This window comes from Meles meles, chromosome 20 (genome assembly GCF_922984935.1).
Source record: "Meles meles chromosome 20, mMelMel3.1 paternal haplotype, whole genome shotgun sequence".
NCBI classification, from domain to species: Eukaryota; Metazoa; Chordata; class Mammalia; order Carnivora; family Mustelidae; genus Meles; species Meles meles.
This window is the reverse complement of record NC_060085.1, coordinates 13872860-13891655: the sequence shown is the minus strand read 5'-3', so window position 1 is coordinate 13891655 and position 18796 is coordinate 13872860. Positions and strand designations below refer to the sequence as shown.

The 18796-nt window shown below is 52.9% G+C and overlaps 1 protein-coding gene across 7 annotated transcripts in view; it reads left to right on the top strand.

Moving 5' to 3' along the window:
• The first annotated feature begins 524 nt into the window (after positions 1-524).
• Positions 525-18796, top strand: part of UNC13A (unc-13 homolog A) — a 63016-nt gene continuing 44744 nt past the window's right edge. For 5 of the 7 annotated variants that reach the window (XM_045991652.1, XM_045991646.1, XM_045991649.1 and 2 more), the window contains exons 1-8: positions 525-671; positions 9834-9863; positions 10492-10591; positions 12488-12605; positions 14103-14226; positions 14857-14930; positions 15790-15844; positions 17743-17778. In XM_045991652.1, coding sequence (XP_045847608.1) covers positions 650-671; positions 9834-9863; positions 10492-10591; positions 12488-12605; positions 14103-14226; positions 14857-14930; positions 15790-15844; positions 17743-17778 — 559 coding nt within the window. In that variant the 5' untranslated portion in view covers positions 525-649. The remainder of the gene's footprint in view (positions 672-9833; positions 9864-10491; positions 10592-12487; positions 12606-14102; positions 14227-14856; positions 14931-15789; positions 15845-17742; positions 17779-18796) is intronic. The other 2 variants (XM_045991647.1, XM_045991651.1) reach the window with 2 other exon arrangements.

Here is an 18796-nt window from a genome sequence, read left to right as displayed (position 1 = left end):
GGATCCATTCTGAACGTGTGCAAAAATCCACAGGCTGAGTGGCTTAAAGAGTGAAACAGATACTCAGAAGGAGACCTAGACAGGGAGTGGCAAAGACACAGACTGGACAGAGAGAGGCTCAGAGGGAGACACATGACCAAAAGAGACAAGGAGATAAAGAGGTAAAGAGCGACACAGGGAGAGAAAGAGATAGAGAAACAGGCAATGAGAGACACAGACTTAGAGACAGAAGAATAGAGGGAAAGCAGAGAGACAGCAGAGGACTCAAGAGAGAGCCAGAGAACCCACAGAGCGACTCCAGGAGAGATGAAAACACGCAGAACCAGTAGGGAACCTGAGTGGGGCTGCTCTCTGTCCCTCTGGTCGGGAAGCCCTGGGGGCGGGGAACCCTCACCCGGCTCCGGCCCTTTAAAGCTCCCCCAAGCCTGCAGCGCCCCCGCCCCATCAGGCGTCCCTGGGCTCCGCCCGCCAGCCCCACATCAGCACCACGTCAGGAGCTGTCCGCACCCCCGGTGCTGAACCAAGATGGCCGGCGGCACAGGCCGGGCCCCGGCGTGAGCAGAGCGTGGGCTGCAGCCCCGGCCATGCCCTAGCCCAGTGGCCGCTAATCACTACCTAACAAAGCCGGCCCGCTGGCGACCTCGGAGACATGTCTCTACTTTGCGTTGGAGGTAAGAGGCAGGGCTACGGGGCTGGGGACCCGGACGAGACTCGGGGTCCGTGTGGATGCGGCTGGATTTCTAAGGGGGTGACTCGAGTACACGCGGCTTTGAGACTTTTGAGAGGGGAGCCAGCCCTTGTAGACACGTCAGGGCGGCTGAGGGGGTGATCCGTGCAGATGTAGCTGGGTTCTCAGGGGTTCCAGGTGGCCGCTGCTGGGGGTCGTACGGACGTGGCTGAACGCGGAGGCCCTTGTGGACGCCAGCAGGGACCTGAGGCTCTATCTGACTCCCTAATCTGGACTGGGGAGTCTGTGTAGACCAGGTCATTAGGTGTGGAAGGGGCTGGGCTGGGTAGTTCGAATGAATCGTATAAGGTACTTGGAAGGAGTCCTGTGCAGTGAACTGGCTGTGGGTTCTCAGGAACGTGAACTAGCCTCGGAATTCGAAAGGGAGTGCAGAGGGAGGGGTCTCCAAGACCTGAGCATGTAAGATTTGGGCAAGGGGGTTTAACTATCAGGACAACGGTGAGCTCTAGGAATCTCCCAACCTTGGGTGTAAAGAGTCCTGGGAAGAGGCTGGGGAAGACCCTTCCCTACGTCCTAGGAGGGTTGTGACTAGGGTCTGGGGGCGCTTTTCGCGTTAACTCTTTGGATTCCCGAGTTGGGGTTGGGGGAATCGCCTGAGGGCCTCCCCCACTCCCCACCCCCTCCAGCACTCCGAAACGCGAAACGCATAACCGTCCTTCCGCATAGGGAGCCGACCCCTCGAGGGTGCAGTGCAGGTCTGCACCCCTCCCAGCATCCTCACCTCACCCACTTTGCGCCGAAGCGAGGTAGAGAGAGGTGGGGTGGAGCTATTTTGGGGCCCGAACGCCATCTGCACCGAGGCCCACGCCCAGGCCCACGCTCTGGGTTGGGGTTGGGGCGGGGGGAGGGACACAGGAGGGACATGATCGTTGCCCCGGACTTCTGGGGTGGGGGCAGACCCAGCCCGTCAGGACTCGTGTGTCCCGAGCATTCCTGCTAAGAACTCAGGCTCTGGGAGACCTTGGGCGGCGGTGGTTATGACGAACAGGGGCTCAAGTCTTATAGAGGTCTCAACCTTGTGTTTCAAGGACTGGGGTCCACCCCCCTCACTCACACCTACTCCCTCCAAGAAGGCTGAGGTCAGGGAAGAAGTGTGTTGGTCAGGCCTGAGATGTCCTTAAGCTTCGAGAGACCTTAGGCAGCAGGGATTGTGCTGTGTATGTGAGAGAGAAAGAGACAGACCGCTGAACACCGGCTTCCGCCTGGACCCCAGTGAACAGGCCCAGATCTGGGAATCGCCCCCGCCGCCCCTCCCCCCTCTTCCCCTCCCCCTCTGTCGCTCCATTCACAAACCCTGCCCCGCCCGCTCCCTGCCGCGGGGCGACTTCCAGAGTGCTGTCGCGCGGGGCTGGGCAGGCGTGGACGCGGGTGTTCTTAAAGGGGCAGGGACCTGCTTTTTCTGAGCTCTTCCCCAGCTGTACCTGATGGTGACAGAAAGGCCCATAGATCAAAAGCCAACTACCCCCTGACCTAAGGAGTTAAGGGAGTGGGAAGGTGCAGGGGATCCCCTGGAACCGCCAGGGGCTAGGCCTAAAGGAAGGCGGAGGTGAATGTCCAAACCCCCTACTGGCCTCTTCCCCTCCTCTAAGTTGCCTAAAAGTGGGGGCCAGGAGGTGGGGGGCGGCATCTGGCACTGGAGGAGGGGGTCAGTGTGAGTGTTCCTGGCTGATTCTCTTCTCTACTCCTCCCACCCCCACCCTACCCTGCCTCACATCCTCCAAGTTGGGTTCCACGAGAAGGTTTGCCTAGTTGTGTGTGTGTGTGTGTGCGCGCGCGCGCGCGCGCACGCACGCGCGTGGAGGGGGGGAAATCTCACCATTAACTCTGACGCAAACTGGAGGCTGGACTGCGGAGGTGGTGTGAAGGGGGGCCAGTAAGAAGGGTGAGGCTTCCAGAAACAGAGGCCTGGGGGAAGAATTGTGTTGGATGATTCTGTGGAACTTACAGGAAGGGAATCACCAGCAGAGCAGAGGGGTGTTGGTGGGAGGGGCAGGGCTATGGGTGTGGTGGAAAGTAAAGCCCTGAGCTGTATGGTGGGTGGAATAACACTGAGAGGGAAAGGGAGAGGCAGAGGGGGAGACCAAGATAAATGGAGACAGAGTGAAATACTAGGGGGGAGTGATGCCCAGAGTGGGGAGGCCAGGGGGATGAGGGGCTGAATGGGAGGGGAGAGTGGGGAAGGGAAGCAGTGGAGCTGGGCTGGGAGGGCTTTCCATGGGTCTGAGCTCCTCCTTGGAGATAAGGAAATTCCTATACCTCCAACCAGAGGTCCACTCTGTACACACATGAACTGGAACGCTCATACACAGACAGTCTGTATCAACAGTAATGCCCAGGATCCATCAAAGCTCCATGAAGACCACATGCCTGTGAATGCACACGTATAGACACATGTGCACATTCACATGTGTGTGCGAACACACACACGTATATGGGACACAGCCATTCTGCCACATAGACATGGCCCCCGAAATATAGGCAAGTGTGTTCACATGCATGTACACAGACATGTGTGTATCCAAACATGCTTGATGCATGGTCACAACATCCATGTGACATAAAGATCCATTCATGCCCTGACATATAGGCACATACCTAGGCATACCTGTTAGGACCCCAATCTCAAGAAACACACATGTGGACGCATGAGCACATGCCAAGGCCTCATGCATACACACATGAAGACACTTGCCCGGACACTCAAAGCAGCCCCTTCCAGGAGGTGAATGCTGGTGAGTACACACAAGTAAACAAATACACATTCCATATTGTATACTCCATATACAAGTGTATAACACACACATCCATACACACACAACATATGTTTCTAATTGACATTATCACCTGCAAGTCCTCATATACCTAAACTCACACATACTAGCATGTCCCACATACAGTCACACTGTACTCCCTGACACATATGTACGGATCATCCCCTGCATTCAGATGGTACAAGTAAGCACATGTGTGCATGTATACACACCTGCCTGCCCTGTTAACACTAGCAGATACACATGCAAACACACACACATGCCAACTCTTGCATACATACCTGAAAGCAAGACATAGGACACCACCTAATATAAGTCTTGCCTCTGCTCCCTCTCATTTCTTTATCTTTGTGGAGTCCCAATGCCCCCCTTCCCCCCACCATCCACTTGCTAGGGCTTGGTAGAGTCCTGAGGCTGCAAATGCCACGTACTACCTGGTTCCTTCATGAATTCATTCATTTATTTAATCAGCAAGCATTAGCTGAGCACTTACTCTATGCCAGGCACTGTTCCTGGAGACCCAGCGTTACTCTGGCCTCATGCTGGTGGAGTCAGAGTGGGAGGAACAGGGAAGGGCTGAGGGAGACACGGAAGGTGGTATCCAGGGCTCTCTTCCTTTGGGAAGCCTGTCTTTACCTGCGGCCCCCCATCCAACATTTGCCTGGGTCTCCAAAGATAAGGGGGAGCTAAGCAGAAGGTAAATGGTGCTCTAGGTGGAGGGAACAGCACATGCAAAGTCATGGTCGTGAGTATTCAGGTCTAGAGCTTCTTATGTACCGTACAACATTTTGCCAGGCCACTCAATGTTTTTAAAGGCTCCCTAAATATTTCATGAATGAATATTGCATACAATTAGCAAATTCATATGAGGATGAGTTTGCCTCATAATTAATAATATCAACAACAAGCCTCACTTATCTGGCATTCTACAAGTATGGTGTCGAGGACTTTTTGCCCACTGCCTTCTCTAATCCTCATAGAAACCCACTTTACAGATGAGGCAAACCAAGCCTCAGGGAGGTTCAACAACTTGCTTAGTGCCACAGAGCCAGAAATGTAGCTGTCTGACTCCACAGCCTACTGGGATTTGGGGGTGAAAGTTGAGCCTCTTCTTGGAGGAAGGGAAGCCAAGTCCCTTTCATGGGATGAGAATCTGTCCTAGGATCACCTTCTTCCTTCAACCACTCAATAAAGAGATGTGTCATTTCTCCCTGATTCATTGTGGCTTTTCCTCTGCTCCTCTCCCAGGAAGCCTCCATAAATCCCTCTGCTCCTGTCTGCCTTGTTTCTGATACCATGTAGCCAGGCAAGTTTGTATCTGGGTCTTTGCTCTCACTGTACTCATAGGATGCTCTCCAGGGTTGGCTCTGATTCTTCTTCAGGACTGCAATCTTAGCCCCTTCCCTAACTTGTACCTCACTTTCCTCCCACATACAATGCAGTTCCTCTCTGAGGTGCCAACCAGGACATCCCTAGTTCACCAGGCCTGCGTTCGAATCCCTAAAACCACCACTTCCTGGCAAGCCCTTTATCCTCTTCATTCCTCAGTGTGCCCATCTGCAGAATGGACACATTAATAGTACCCACTGCCTAGGTTTGCTAGAACTCCAGTGATATGAGGCACGCAGAACCTTTGGCACAATGCCTCATCTGTGGAAAGGGTCTGTAAGTGTGAGCGGATGATAGGAAAAATCGATGATGGTGTTTTTATTAATGGGGACTAAAAGCTTTCCATGGGTGTAGGACATTTCCTGAGAGCTCACTGCGTTCTCAGGCCTGAGGAGGGCTCAGTAGTACACAGGATGTAAAAAGACGTACCAAGTTCATTGGAGGTAATTGGGCAGGGACAGGGGTTCAGCACCGTGGACAGAGCAGGAACAACGCCCTCCACACCATGGACAGCGCCCGCCTGTGCCGATGGGGCTGATCTAGGACAGGGCTGCTGGAGGAGGAAATTCTGTCAATACTTAATTGAGCACAATTTAATGAGCACCTACTATGTGTCAGGCTTAGTTCTAAGTGACAGCCCCTGGCAAAAATACAGACAGAAATCCCTGTTAAGGTTCTTGGTGTGTTTATGTTTTACACCGAAGTCTTCTGTCGGGCTCTGGCTTATTTCTGTCAATGGAGGGTAAAAGCCCTCTCTCCCAGTTGAAAGCCAGTGGGGCCAGTGTCCTTACCACAAGGTTCATGTAGGCCATCGACATTGCATATAAAACCACCAAACATCTTAAAATCGATTTCTGAATTCTCTGTTTCCCTTCCCTCTTTCTCCATCTTGTAGTGTCTTCTGACACCCAGTAAGCATGTCCCGAAGGCGGGTTTTCAGGCACTTCCCTTGGTGGTTGGCATCTACTCTTCACCTGCCCCCACTCCAGGCCTGGAAGGTCATGGAGGAGGTGCCCAAAGACTGCAATTTGTCTCAATTAGAATCCAGGTTCATCTAGACCTGCACACTTAGAACCCCACCAAATAATATAAATAGTAATGATATTGGTAATGGTAATTATAAAAATACTGGTCATGACAGTATAATAAGGCCGATTCTAATAATGATGAAAAAGAAAGGGGAGCAGGAAGAGAAGGGAATATGGGAGGAGGAGGAAGGGGAGAAGGCCCTACTTCGCTCCATTTTCCAGATGCAGAAACAGAGGCCCAGAGCCTGGTAGAGCCTATGGGAGTCCCCAACCTGAGCCCCGGCTCCCACCTCCACAGATTCAGCGCTGGCCAGCATCTGCCTATGTAACCACATTAATCAGTCAGGGCTGATGGGGCCCCCAAGGGCCATGCAGGCTGCTGACAGTTGTGAGGCAGTGTCTCCTGCTGGCTTGTCAGAGGGGAGGGCCGTGGGCACCTCCTCCACCCGCCACTCCCAGCTGTCGCATCGCCCACGCCCTCTGTGCCCACTTTATAAATAGCCTTGCGCGTGTGACTAGGAGCTGGTGGGAGAGGGGTGGTGCTTCCGCCCCGGTGACCCCGATACTGCAGCTCGGCTCCAGCTCGAGTTCCAGCAGTGCCAGTGAGCAGGGGGAAAGTGGCAGGGCAGAGATGTGATGACTGTGGTGGTGAAGGCGACAGTGACTCAGATCATTTACTGCCTGGAAAGACGGAAGGAGATGGACTTAGTCCCTTTTCAGAGCCCCAGCAGCCCCTGCCTGAGTCCCCTCCTCCTCGGAGCCCCACCTCTGATGACACCTGTTCCTCTGCCTTCCTGAGTCCCCTCCCCCACCAAGACCTTCCTTCAGCTCTGGAGGTTTCTTCCTTAGTCCTCTCTCTTCCACCCCCTGCCCCCTACCCCATATCCCCTCTGAGTGTGCCTCTCCACTCTGAGCCCATTCCTTGATTCCTCATTTCCTTCTGAGTTTACCCCTCCTCCCTCTGAGTTCCTAGTGATAAACACATATTGAGGTCTTCATTCTGGACTCGCTGAAGGGACCTGGGAGCCAGAGCCTGGCTTCAGGTAGAGCACCCTCCAATATCACTCCACTGCTGGTGGGCACCAACTGAGCTCTGGCCCAGGGAGGCTTAAGGAGGAGGAAAGTGGGTAATCTGAGGGAGTGGGGGATGAAAGAGACAGAGACAGATGGAGAAGGGAAGGAAGAGAAACAGAACCAAGAAGAGGGAAACAGACACACTCCATCCCCCACCAGGAAAAGAGGATGGAGGACAGACCTTAGATGATGAGCCTCCTCTCTGAGCTCTGTCCCTGGTCTGTAAAAAAGGATACAGAACAGGAGCTGCAGGCCAGGGCCCAGGCCAGGCCTGGCTAGACAACAATCAGCCCCTCATCTCTTCCTCCAACCGTTCCCTTCCAACTCTGCCTCTTCTTTTTGCTGGCCCTCCCCTGTGGACATCTGTGTGTCTCTCTTTTTCTGTGTCTCTGAGTTTCTGTCTCTGACTCTCATGACTTGTTGTCTAACCCCTCCTGTCTGCTTCTCTTTCTTTCCCCATGGTGATCCCTCCATGTGTGGGTGCCTTCCTCAGCCTGTCTGTGTCTCTTTCACCATTCTTCTTCCCTGTCCTGCCCCTGCCTCTGCATCGTCCCCACTCCCAGCTTCACAGTCGCCAGGTGTGCAAGCAGGAGCTCCCCTAGGAGGGAGGTCTGTAACTCCTGCTGGGTATATTCCTAAGTGTCCTGAGCTTCACTCAGCCCCAGGGGTGAGAGGGAGGAAGTTGAGTTCCCTGTGGGCTGAGTGAGGCGGAGGGTATGAGAGGGGGCCAGTGGGACAGAAGCTGAGCATGCCTTCAGGAGAGGGGCCTTTACATGTGAAGTTATGTGCCTTGAATGAGGAGGTGAGAAAGATAGCACACGGTCACGAATTTAGGGGTGTGGGAGAAAGGGAGACAGAGACACAAAGATAAAAGACAGAGAGAAAGCCAGATCTAGAAAAACAGAAAGAGAGAGATGGAGTGAGAGAGAGATGGAGGCCCAGAGAGGGGGATTCACTTGCCCAGGTTTACACAGCACTGTAAGCCGAACCTGGATTCACCTGACTCCATGCTGAAATGGTACCCATCGCTCCCAATGTTCAGCCAAGGGCTTTGTCTGCACTCTAACCTCCCAAACCCAAACCCAGGTGTGATAAGTACGATGCACAACCCATTTGCATTTAAAGTTTCGGTTTTCTTGGAGGCTTTGGCATTGGCATAGGAAGATAATCATTCTCTCTCTTGTTCTGTAACTCTAGGGAGCTCACTTAGTACTTCTGAGCTACAATCCCCCCCCCCGTCCCCCGCCCACCAGACACGTACACCGTCTGTCTACAATAGGAACAAACAGTATTTATGGCAAGTGTTTAGAACTACTCCACGTCCCTCACCCTTGATGGGAATTCTCTCTTCTCTGGTTTCATTCGGGTGCTTTTGCAAGACAGAAACTCAAGTGATGAGGACAGAGATATGAAGCCAAGATGGGAGGCCATGGCATTTTCCCAGAAAAGGGCTGAACTTGACTCTCAAAAGAAAAGAAAGGATAGAAACACAATTTTGTTTCTAGGAATTTATCCTTCAACTTACTGCATATACTCTTCAAGATGCACTGAGAAACAGAAAGTTTCTATAGAGGGTGTAGAATGCTGCCATTTGTGTAGAAAATAAAATAATGTACACACGCACACAATTGCTGAATCAGAAACCGTCTATCTCTAGCACTACAAGAAACTAGTAATATGGATTGCACCAGATGGGATCGTGAGGACTGGGGTAGAAAAGAGCCTTATTCTCATTGTATGCCATGGATTTTGTAAAATGTGCCTGTACTGCCTACACAAACAAAAATGTTCATTGAAAAGGAGAAAGGGAGAACGGGAGAACTGTAGAAAGCAGGGGAAAGAGCTCAGTTTGGGAGCTGGTTTTGGGTGGAGACAGAGAGTGAATGGTAGAGAAGGATGGTGGGGACAACTCCAGGGTACGAGTGATGTTGAAAGTAAGTTTAATATCCTGTGAGAAAAGCCAGTAAAGAGTGGAATTGCTTCAAGTCACTGTGAGTTGATGTGAAACATAAAGAGACTGAACCACATGGGACCCTGATGCATATTTGGGTTTCACCTTTCATAAACAAGTTGGGCTGGACAAGCTGTGTGGGCACTCTGGAGCCAACTCTCTGGACTGTTCTGTTCCATCTCACCCAGTCCATTTTGAATGTTAGACCTCAAACTCCTGGAGCACTTGGGAGGACAGACTGAGCTGGATAATTGGGGGAGAAGTCTCACTAGCCTGACAGGTGGAGGGGGTCATTGGAGATTGTCTTTCTCCTCTCTTTATCCCTCTCTCCTTCCCCAACTGGTCTCTCTCTGCTGCAATCCTGGAGGGCTTCCTGTGGGAGGCCCCTCTTATCCCCTGCTCAGCTCCTTCTTTGGAATCCTGTTCAATTGTGGGTAAAGGCACAGCTGGAGGTGGGGGAGCTTTGGGCGAGTTTGATGGGGAGGGATGAGGGACAGAAATTATGCCCAGGATCCAAATTTCTTTCAACCCCTAGGTCTGCCTGTACTCATCCATCTGATGGCTTCTTTCTCTCCCTCTCATCCCTGCCTCCCTCCTCTCCTTCCTGTTTCTCTTTGTCTCCTTATCTCTTTGTCTCTGTCTCTGATCTCATCTCTTGATCTTGCTATTGTTTCTGTTTTCTGTTTGGTCTCTTGATGTGTCTCTTTTGCTCTCTATCTTTGCCCTTCCTCTTTGGCTCTTTCTTTTTGTGTCTCTCTCCTCTCTGTCTCCCTTGTTACATTTCTATTTTGGTGTGTCTCTCTGTGTCTCGGTCTCTCTCTTCTCCCTACTCTCTACCCATCTCCCTTCCCTTTCTTTGTCTCTCTCCACAGTCAAAAAAGCCAAGTTTGATGGTGCTCAAGGTAAGTGGCCTCTATTCCTGCCCTGTCCTGTGTTGTCTGTCTGTGTCTTGGAGAGATAGCAGAGAGGGTCTGAGCCAGTGATAGGGGACTTGGGCTGCATGTCTGCTGAGCAAAACAGAGTGTCAGACTTGGCCTGCAATCCCAAAGTCTCCCCAGCCATCTCCTGGAGAATCCAATAGAGGTGGTGTTCACCTTGAGTCAGGGGCCCTTCCCATGATCCTAAGAGACAGGGTGGGGATACTTAGATCTGTCTACAGGTGGGAAAAGTGAGGCTCAGAGAAGTGAAGGGAGTTTCCTACTGTCAATTTTGTTCCACTATCTGGGGCCTCAGTCTTCCCAGCTAAAACCCCAAAGCTATTGTACCCATAATTTATAAGCAGCAAGATTAGGCATCCCAAAATTCCACATCTCCCTTTACCAAGGCCCTTCCCTTGGGCTCTACGGGACTGGCGGGGAGGGACTCTGGGGTTTAAGCACAGAAACAGCTCAATATATTTGACCTCGTTATTGGGCAGAAGCCCCAAGCACACAGAGACCCTGAGGGATCACAGCAGGGTCCTCTAGAGCTTGAGAATGGGCACAGAGGGTCCCCCAACCCCTGTGTTGACCCCCACTCTCACCACCACAGAGAAATTCAACACGTACGTGACCCTGAAGGTGCAGAATGTCAAGAGCACGACCATCGCTGTGCGGGGCAGCCAACCCAGCTGGGAGCAGGATTTCATGTTGTGAGTCTGCAGTGACTGGGCTAGCATGATCTGGCACCTCGCTGGTCCCACAGAGCAGAGCCGGACACTTGCATGTCGTCTGGGACTCCACTCCCTCCTCCCTCGGCCCCATGTCCAGCCATTAGCATTGCCTCCAAAGCACTTCCTAAATCCAGTTGCTTCCCTTTATCTCCATGGCCACCAGCCAAGTCCCTGCTGCCCGCCAGCCTCCGCCCCTGGCCTCCTGCTGCTGCCCGCCTCCTGCCTCCCAGCAATCTGTTCTCCTCCAGGCAGCCAGGGGGATATTTTTAAAACTGCAAATCACATCCTGTCACTCTCTAAACTTGCCCGTGGCTCATGGCTTGTGAACCTCAGGAAAAAACCACACTCCTCTCCACAACACCCTCTTTCCAGGCCTGGCCCCTGTGACCTGCCAGTATCTCCCTCCATCGATGACTCCTAGCTCATCTGCCCCAGCCACCTCCCCCTCTGGACCATTCCCCCAACATGGGTAGCTTTTCCCCATCCAGGACCTTTTCGCTTGCACTTCTTTCTTCCCCCCTCCCTCCAGCAGGGTCCTTCTCGTCCTTTGAATCTCCACTGAGTCACCTCCTTAGGGAAGCCCTCCTTGACCACCATCCCCAAGCTGCCATTGGAGAGTAATTTCAGTCCTAGCCACCAAATATCACTTTAGTCATTTGTGTGATTTCTCGACACATTTCTGGTCCCTGGTTCTGGACTGTGAGCTCTAGGAGGGTAGGGGCCAGTTGGTCTCTGTCTCCGCTGTGAGTCCGCTGTGAGTCCCGTGCCAAGGACAAGGCCTGGCACACAGCAGATGGCTCAATAAATATTTGCCTAACAACTGAATCAACTCAAGACCTGGACCCTCCCCTCAACCTGGAGCCACTCAGGGCCTCATATTACTTCCCATCTTCTCTGATGATGACCAACAAACATGTCCTATGCCCTCTTCTAAGGCTTTGATTAAATCCGTTTTCCCCACAGCCCTGGGAGAGAGAGTGCTAATCTAATCCTCATCTTACAGAAGAGGAAACAGAGGACCAGAAAGGCCAAACCACTTGTTCAGTGTCACACAGCCTATACTCGGCAGAGCTGAGATTTGGACACACACAGCCCTCAAATTCCTGGGCAGTGCTTGGCTGGGGACTAGCAGTGGTGGAGGTCATGAGAGAACTCAGAGTCAGGATCTTGAAACGGAGGAGTTTGGGGAAAGAGGGGAGGGGAAGAGCTGGCCCTACAATTCTAGGGAAGATGTGAAGGGAAAAGACAGTGTAGTCCCCCAATCCATGAAAGCCAGTTGCTGAATGACCAGGTCACTGCTATATGCCAGGAGAACATTCATTAAGATGAATCTTTGGTAAATTGGTAAATTCAGTGAGCTGGACATTCACCAAAGATTTCCCCCCAAATCTGCATATTTCAGGATGAGTCCTGCAAGGGAAGTGCCTAGAGATGGTATCATTCATGTTCTCATGGGTGTCCCCATATGATTGAATAGAGATGACCCCGGGAAGGATGGAGACATCATGAATACCCTCATCATGGGGTAATAGGGAGCCACGGAGGGTGTCTGAGCCAAGTACTCTTGGGGTCTTGAGGGCTCAAGGAAGGGCCAAGGGAGTTGGCGATACAAGAAATGTGTGATGTATTTCCTCACTCCTTCCTTCCCAACTTGTAATCCTGGTTCTGCTGTGATACCCTGAGCATGTAAATTAACCCTTTGCTCTCAGTTTCCCTTCTGTAAAACAAGAACCGCTGTGTTACCTTCCTGGTAGGACTCACCCAGGCCTGGGTTTGAATTTCACTTGGCTGTGTGTCCTAAGGCAGGTGAACTGAACTTTCTAAGACTTTACTCCGTCACTCTTACCCCGTCATGCCCCTCCCCTCTCTCCACAGCGAGATTAACCGCCTGGATTTGGGGCTGACAGTGGAGGTGTGGAACAAGGGTCTCATCTGGGACACCATGGTGGGCACCGTGTGGATTCCCCTGCGGACCATCCGCCAGTCCAACGAAGTGAGTGGAGGGCCGAGGGCTGGGGAGGAGGGCCTTGGAGGGGCCCAGAGGCCAGTGGCCTTCACAAGATGAACATGCATCTCTCTTCCCCAAGAACGTTTGTGATGGTGGTTCCAGAGTCACCAGGGTCTGAACTCCTTCCATCTTGTTGCTCTGCCTTTCTCCCTGAGCAGCCCAGGATGGCTGCTGGAGGATCCCCATTACATCTGCATTGCCATCAAGGGAAGAAAAGGTGGCAAGGGAAGGGCCTAACCTGGAAGCTGCTCACAGCACTTCACTCACATCCTATTGGCTAGAACTTAGTCACGTGGACACTTAGCTGCCTGGGAAATGTAGTCTTGAGCTGCACAGCCCTGGGCCCTGCTGAAAATGTATTTGTTTTCCTTTTTCTTTTTTTTTCTTAATATTTTATTTATTTATTTGGGAGAGAGAGAGAGATCACAAGCAGGTAGAGAGACAGGCGGTGGGGGGGGGCAAGCAGACTCCCTGCTGAGCAGAGAGCCCGATGTGCGGCTCTATCCAGGACCCTGGGTTCATGACCTGAGCCGAAGGCAGAGGCTTAACCCACTGAGCCACCCAGGAGCCCTGAAAATGTATTTCTATGGAAGAAAGGAGAAGGGTTATTGTGGGTAATTAGCACTTTGTGCTGGGAGAAGGCTACACCAGTCCTGAAGGTACTAGACAAAAACCTTTGCCTCCTCCCTCGCCTCCTGGCCTTACATCTCACTCCTTCCACTCAGACCTTTCATGCTGAGCCCACCGGGATTTTAACCACCCTAGGACTTTTCCTTGTCATCCCTGCTTATCTCCTTTGGGATGCCTTCTCGATGGCACTCGCTTACCTTGCCAGCCTCATCTCCCCTGCCCCCCTCCAACTTCCACCCCTTGTAGGCCCCAAAGATGGTCTCTGAACCTTCGCATGTGCTGTTCCCTGGGCTTCAAGTATCCCTTCCATCACCCTCTAAGCTCAGCCCTCATGGCCTCTCCTCCAGGAAACTTCCCTAACTTCCCTCTGAATACCCCAGCCCCATCCCACCCCACCCCACCCCTGGCTCTGCCCTGACCTCTCCAGGCTGGAGATGCGTGTGTCCTGCTCTGTCTCCTGTGACCGCAGGACTGGTTTGTTCACTTGGGGTGGGGGGTTTTCCCCTGGATGGGCACCAGGACTTTTATTTGAAACTAGGGCCACATATGCCCATGACAGATGAGGCATAGCTGTGCAAACTTGGGACCACCCCTGCCTGGCCCCACAGGGCCTTCTCTCTGGGTCCCTGCCTCTGGGTTTCTTGGACCCACCACGTTGCCTTGGACCGGAACCTTCTCTCTGAGTCTGTTTCCTTGTCTGTAACGTGTGGGCATGACCCTTGCTCTTGGGGTGAGGGTGAGATGAGGGGAAGGCATCTTCTGTGAGAGTCGGGGGACTGCTGGTCAGCATGTAGTGGACCCCTGCTCCACCCTGCATCACTTTGGACACTGTCACCCCCACCCCAACCCCAGGAGGGCCCTGGAGAGTGGCTGACATTGGACTCTCAGGTCATCATGGCGGACAGTGAGATCTGCGGCACCAAGGACCCCACGTTCCACCGCATCCTCCTTGACACCCGCTTCGAGCTGCCTTTAGGTGAGTGTGGGGTGGGGGGACACAGGATCCTCACCAGACCCAGGGGAATGGCCAGGGTTGGGTGGGTTCAGACTGCCCTTCCTTCTGAGGATGAAGTTTCCTGTCCCTGGAAGAGAGAGTGTCCCAGTTGCCGCGAATCAGAAGGGCAGGCACGTGCCACGTGCGGAGCACACCACAGCCCCCCCCCCCAGGTCACCAAGGGCCAGCAAATCTTCTGGACCCATAGGACTTGGGTCTGAACTGACCGGGGCTGGTCCTTGGTGAAGTCTTAGACTGCAGGGTGAGCTGGAGATAGGAGGAGAGACAAACAGAGACAAAGAGACATGTAGAGAAAAACAGCGGAGACGCAGAGAGGTCTCTCTTCTTCTCTTGGAAGCAGCTCAGTTCTCTCCACAGCATTTTGCCAAGAACCCATGGCTTCCTCACCCTTGGAATGCTAGGAGGCATCTCCTGTCTCATCTTCTGTTCATTCCCAAGGCAGCTCTGGGGCAGGGGAATGGGAAACCACCTTGTCTTCCCTTCCTCTTCCTCCACCCCCTTGAGACCAGCCCATAGACCAGCAGGCTGCCCTGGCTGGAGGCTGAGGGGCAGGGAGGGGTTCCAGACTCACAGCCAGGACTCTGCTCCCAGACATTCCCGAGGAGGAGGCGCGCTACTGGGCCAAGAAGCTGGAGCAGCTGAATGCCATGCGGGACCAGGATGAGGTGAGCATTGGCGGGGGGACTCTGTTCTCTTGGGCCTGTCCCTCCCTCTGTCTCCCACGTCCTCTCCTTCCTGTCTCTGTTCTGCTCTCCACTTGTCTGCCTCTGTGTCTCTAACTGGACAAAATCAGAGCCCCCTTTGGTGCCTTCTCAAAGCACGGAGGACATCAAAGAACACACAGTCCACCAACGATGAAATGCTTTCAATCCGCTGGAGTCCTGCCCTTGCCAGATACCCTCAAGGAGACACAGGGCCCCGCAGCAGCCCTCACCTCCGTTCTCTGCCCCACATCCCTCAACTGTTTGGTTCATACTTTTGGACTTTTCAAAGTTCTCCCCCACCAGTTTGGTCTCTGGGCCCCTGTTCTTCCATGGCAACCCCCTTCTTCTTGGCTTTGTATCATCACAGTGCAAAGACCCAGCGGGGATCAGAAGGCAGCCTTTGAAGGCGAAGCCTGGGAAGAAAAAGCAGGCGAGACCAGAGCTCTCTTTAGTGAGAGGTGGAGTGCCAAAAGGCAACCCCCACATTATAATAGTTTTTGTCCAACCTCATCCCTGACCTTTCTTCTGCTCCTTGCCTCAGTTTCCCCCACCGTTCTCTCTTTCTTCCACTTCTGTTTCTTTCCCTCGTCTGTGGTTTCTTTCTTTTTCTGTTCCTGTTTCTCGCTGTTTCTGTGTCTGTTTGTGTGTGTGTGTGTGCGTGTGTGCATGTGTCTTTTTTTGTGGACATCTGTATCCTTCTCCTGCAGACAGTGATTTGGGAGGCAGGGGTAGTCAGGATGGAACAGAGCAGAGGACCACCTTGGTCGTCTGGCTTCTGGCCCCTCCTGAGAACAACTCTCTCTCCTTCCCTCCCTCTCAGTATTCATTCCAAGATGAACAAGACAAGCCTCTCCCTGTCCCCAGCAACCAGTGTTGTAAGTACATTTCAATTCCTCCCTGGGCATCAGATGAAACCTCATCCCTTCCCCACCCATGGCTGTCTGTGTAACAGGCCACCCCCCACCCCCGAGGAACAGATCCTAAGAGCACACAGTATCTGCTCGCGGTGCAGTGGAAAGAAAAGATCTGGGGCTTGGATGTGAGTCCTGCCTTGCTCTGGGGTCACAGGCATGCCGGTGTCCCTTTCTGATCCGCAGAGTCCCTCTCTTTAAAAGAGGACATTTGACAGTGCCCTCACTCTGAGGGCTGTTGGAAGGGCACAAGAGAGTCCTACTAGAGATTTGAAAAACACTTTGCAGACTCTTTAATTCCATTCATCAGACCCTGAATGAGGACCTTTCCTGCGGCCCCCCACAGACCGCATCCCCCCAAGCAGCCCACAGTCTGGTGATGTGAACAGTCTTGCTAACACAAATACAACAGGCACACGTACAATGGATGAAGGCTGTTTCCTCTGCCCATTTTCTTAGATAGAGAAACTGAGGCCCAAGAGGAGAAGTGACTTGCCCAAGGTCACACACCCAGCAGGAGACAGAGCTAGGATTTGAACTCGAGGTCTGAGGGGCTCCAGCTTTGCTTTTCTTCCCACTGCTCTGCGTCTATGGATAATGCTGGTCACGTTCCTCTGACTACTGCCTCTCCACCACGGCTGAAATTCTCGGGAGTGTTTATCCTCCTTGGCCCTGTGGATACTCAGAAACATCCAGGCCAGTTCTGCATGGGCCAAGGAGATGTCTGTCCCCTAAAAGCGCCCTCTGAGTTCCCTGGAGTGGGGAGGAAGTGACAAATGGTACAGTCTCAGGGCAGAGCCCCACCTGACATTTGACCCCACCTTTTGACCTCTTTCTCTTTTTCCATCTGCTTGCCCCTCCCCCTTTCATCCCTTCTCACAGTCTCCCCTATATCCATTGTCGAACCCCCATATGCCCAGGATGGTAATGATGGAGCCCGGTGGGCGGAAGGGCTGGGGGACTGCAGTTGGGAACCCCATTTCCACACTAATTTGGGAGTGCTATTGAGAAAGTTCTCTGACTTCCCTACCTGGGAAGGGGTCATCGCTGCCCTAAGAAATTACTAACTCCCTCCCTGGTGAATGGGGTCCCTGGAGGGCTGGGGGGGGGCGGCGGACAGTGTCAGGCAAGTGGAGGCAGGCGCAGATGACGAAGAACAAACACTTGAGCAGTTGGACTGGCCCGAGGGTTGGGTTCAATTTGGGAATGGAGACCTACCCCCCTCACTTACCTCCAAGTTCTCTTGCAAATGTTTCGTCACCGCCATTTCTTGGAGGAGGCAGCCAAGTGTCAGAGGAGACAGGATTCTGGTCCAAGGCACTTTTCCAAGATGCCACGTGCTGAGGATGAGGGGATGAGGGAAGATGTGGTTCTCTTCCTGGTCCTCAGAAGCTGTGCGACTTTAGACTGCTCACTCTACCTCTCTGAGCCCTGTTTCTTCACCTGTAAAATGAGCAGAATGATTAAAACCCACCCATCAGTGGTGTTTCAAAGTTTAGGTTTCCAGTTCAGTGTTTCTTTCCTTGTATTCTAGAAGGGGGAGGGAAAGCGTGAGGAGTGCTCACTCCAGAGTTCAGAGTCAGAAAACTCTGGGCCAAAATGCCCCCTTTATTACTTCCTGGCTGAGCTTATGGCCTCTGTGAAAAATGGGGATATCCCACCTTCCTCCCAAAGTGATGATCGAAGGTGTCACAAATGTCAGTGGTTAAAGTGATATTCTGAGAAGATACTCAGGGCAGGAGGGGACCGGAGTCCTGGGGTGGGAGGGGGAGATGGGGAAAATGAGGAGGATGGGGGAGTCCCCTCCCCATGCCCCCCCTCCGCCTGCTCCCTTTTATTATCTCTGCCCCTTCTCTTTGTAGGCAACTGGAATTATTTTGGCTGGGGTGAGCAGCAGAGTAAGTACTCAGCTTGATGTTCTGGGAGGCCATGGGGAGGTGGGTGCCTTGGCCACCCTGAGGCCTCCGCCCCACCACCAAGGACGCAGGGAGCCTATGACGGACACACTGGGGCCTGAGGACTCGCAAGGCCCTTCCTGTGCCCTCCTGTCCCTTGACATTAACGTCTGTCTTGAGGGTCCTGCTCTGTTTGGTGGGGAGTGGGCACCATTATTGGGGTGGACGGACTCAGCTGGGAGGAGTGGGCCCTTAGACCAGAGACCTGCCTGTCTCCAGCTGGGCACTGTGACTCCTTCCCCCTGTCCCCCATGTATAATGTCATCTCCTCTCCTGTGACTCCTTCCTCTTTTTGTCTCCCCATCTTCCTCCTCCACCTGGGAATGGGCCCCAATGTCACTTGGCAGCGGTAGGTAGGGGTCAGAGGGTCTCAGAAGGAGCAGCTGGGCAGGGACCCCCAGGCACTTATCACTCCAGAGACCTCAGCTTCCAGAGTTCCCTGCCATCTTCCTCCAATTTAACTCCTGGTTGAAGGAAACAAGTAACCATCCCCGACTGCCCCGTAACTCGATGCTCGATGCTTGCCTCCCTGAGCAATAAGCTCATTTTCTCTATGTCCTGTCCCTTCCAGGGAAATCTAGTCTTCTAGCCTGAGTGTGAATCTACCTCCTTCCCCCTGCCCCACCCACTGGGTGCTCAGATCCTGATGGACAACTTCCACTATGTCCTCCCTTCAGGACCAGGGAAACTGCTTACAAATACTTTGATCCAAAACAACTTGTCAAAAGCCAACTTGGCCTAAATAGGCGTTTGGCAAACAAGAATTCTTGGTTAACAAACAGTTTACCACAAACAAACAATGCAGTCAAAAACAAGCACATTTTTGGCTGAAACCAATTTGGCAAAAGCTGATAATTATGACAGTTGGGTCATTTCGTTAAAACCAGAGTGGCTGGAAATGCCTATTGGGAATCAGGCAATTTGGTCAAGAACTATTTGGTAAAAAGCAGAGTCTGGGTGA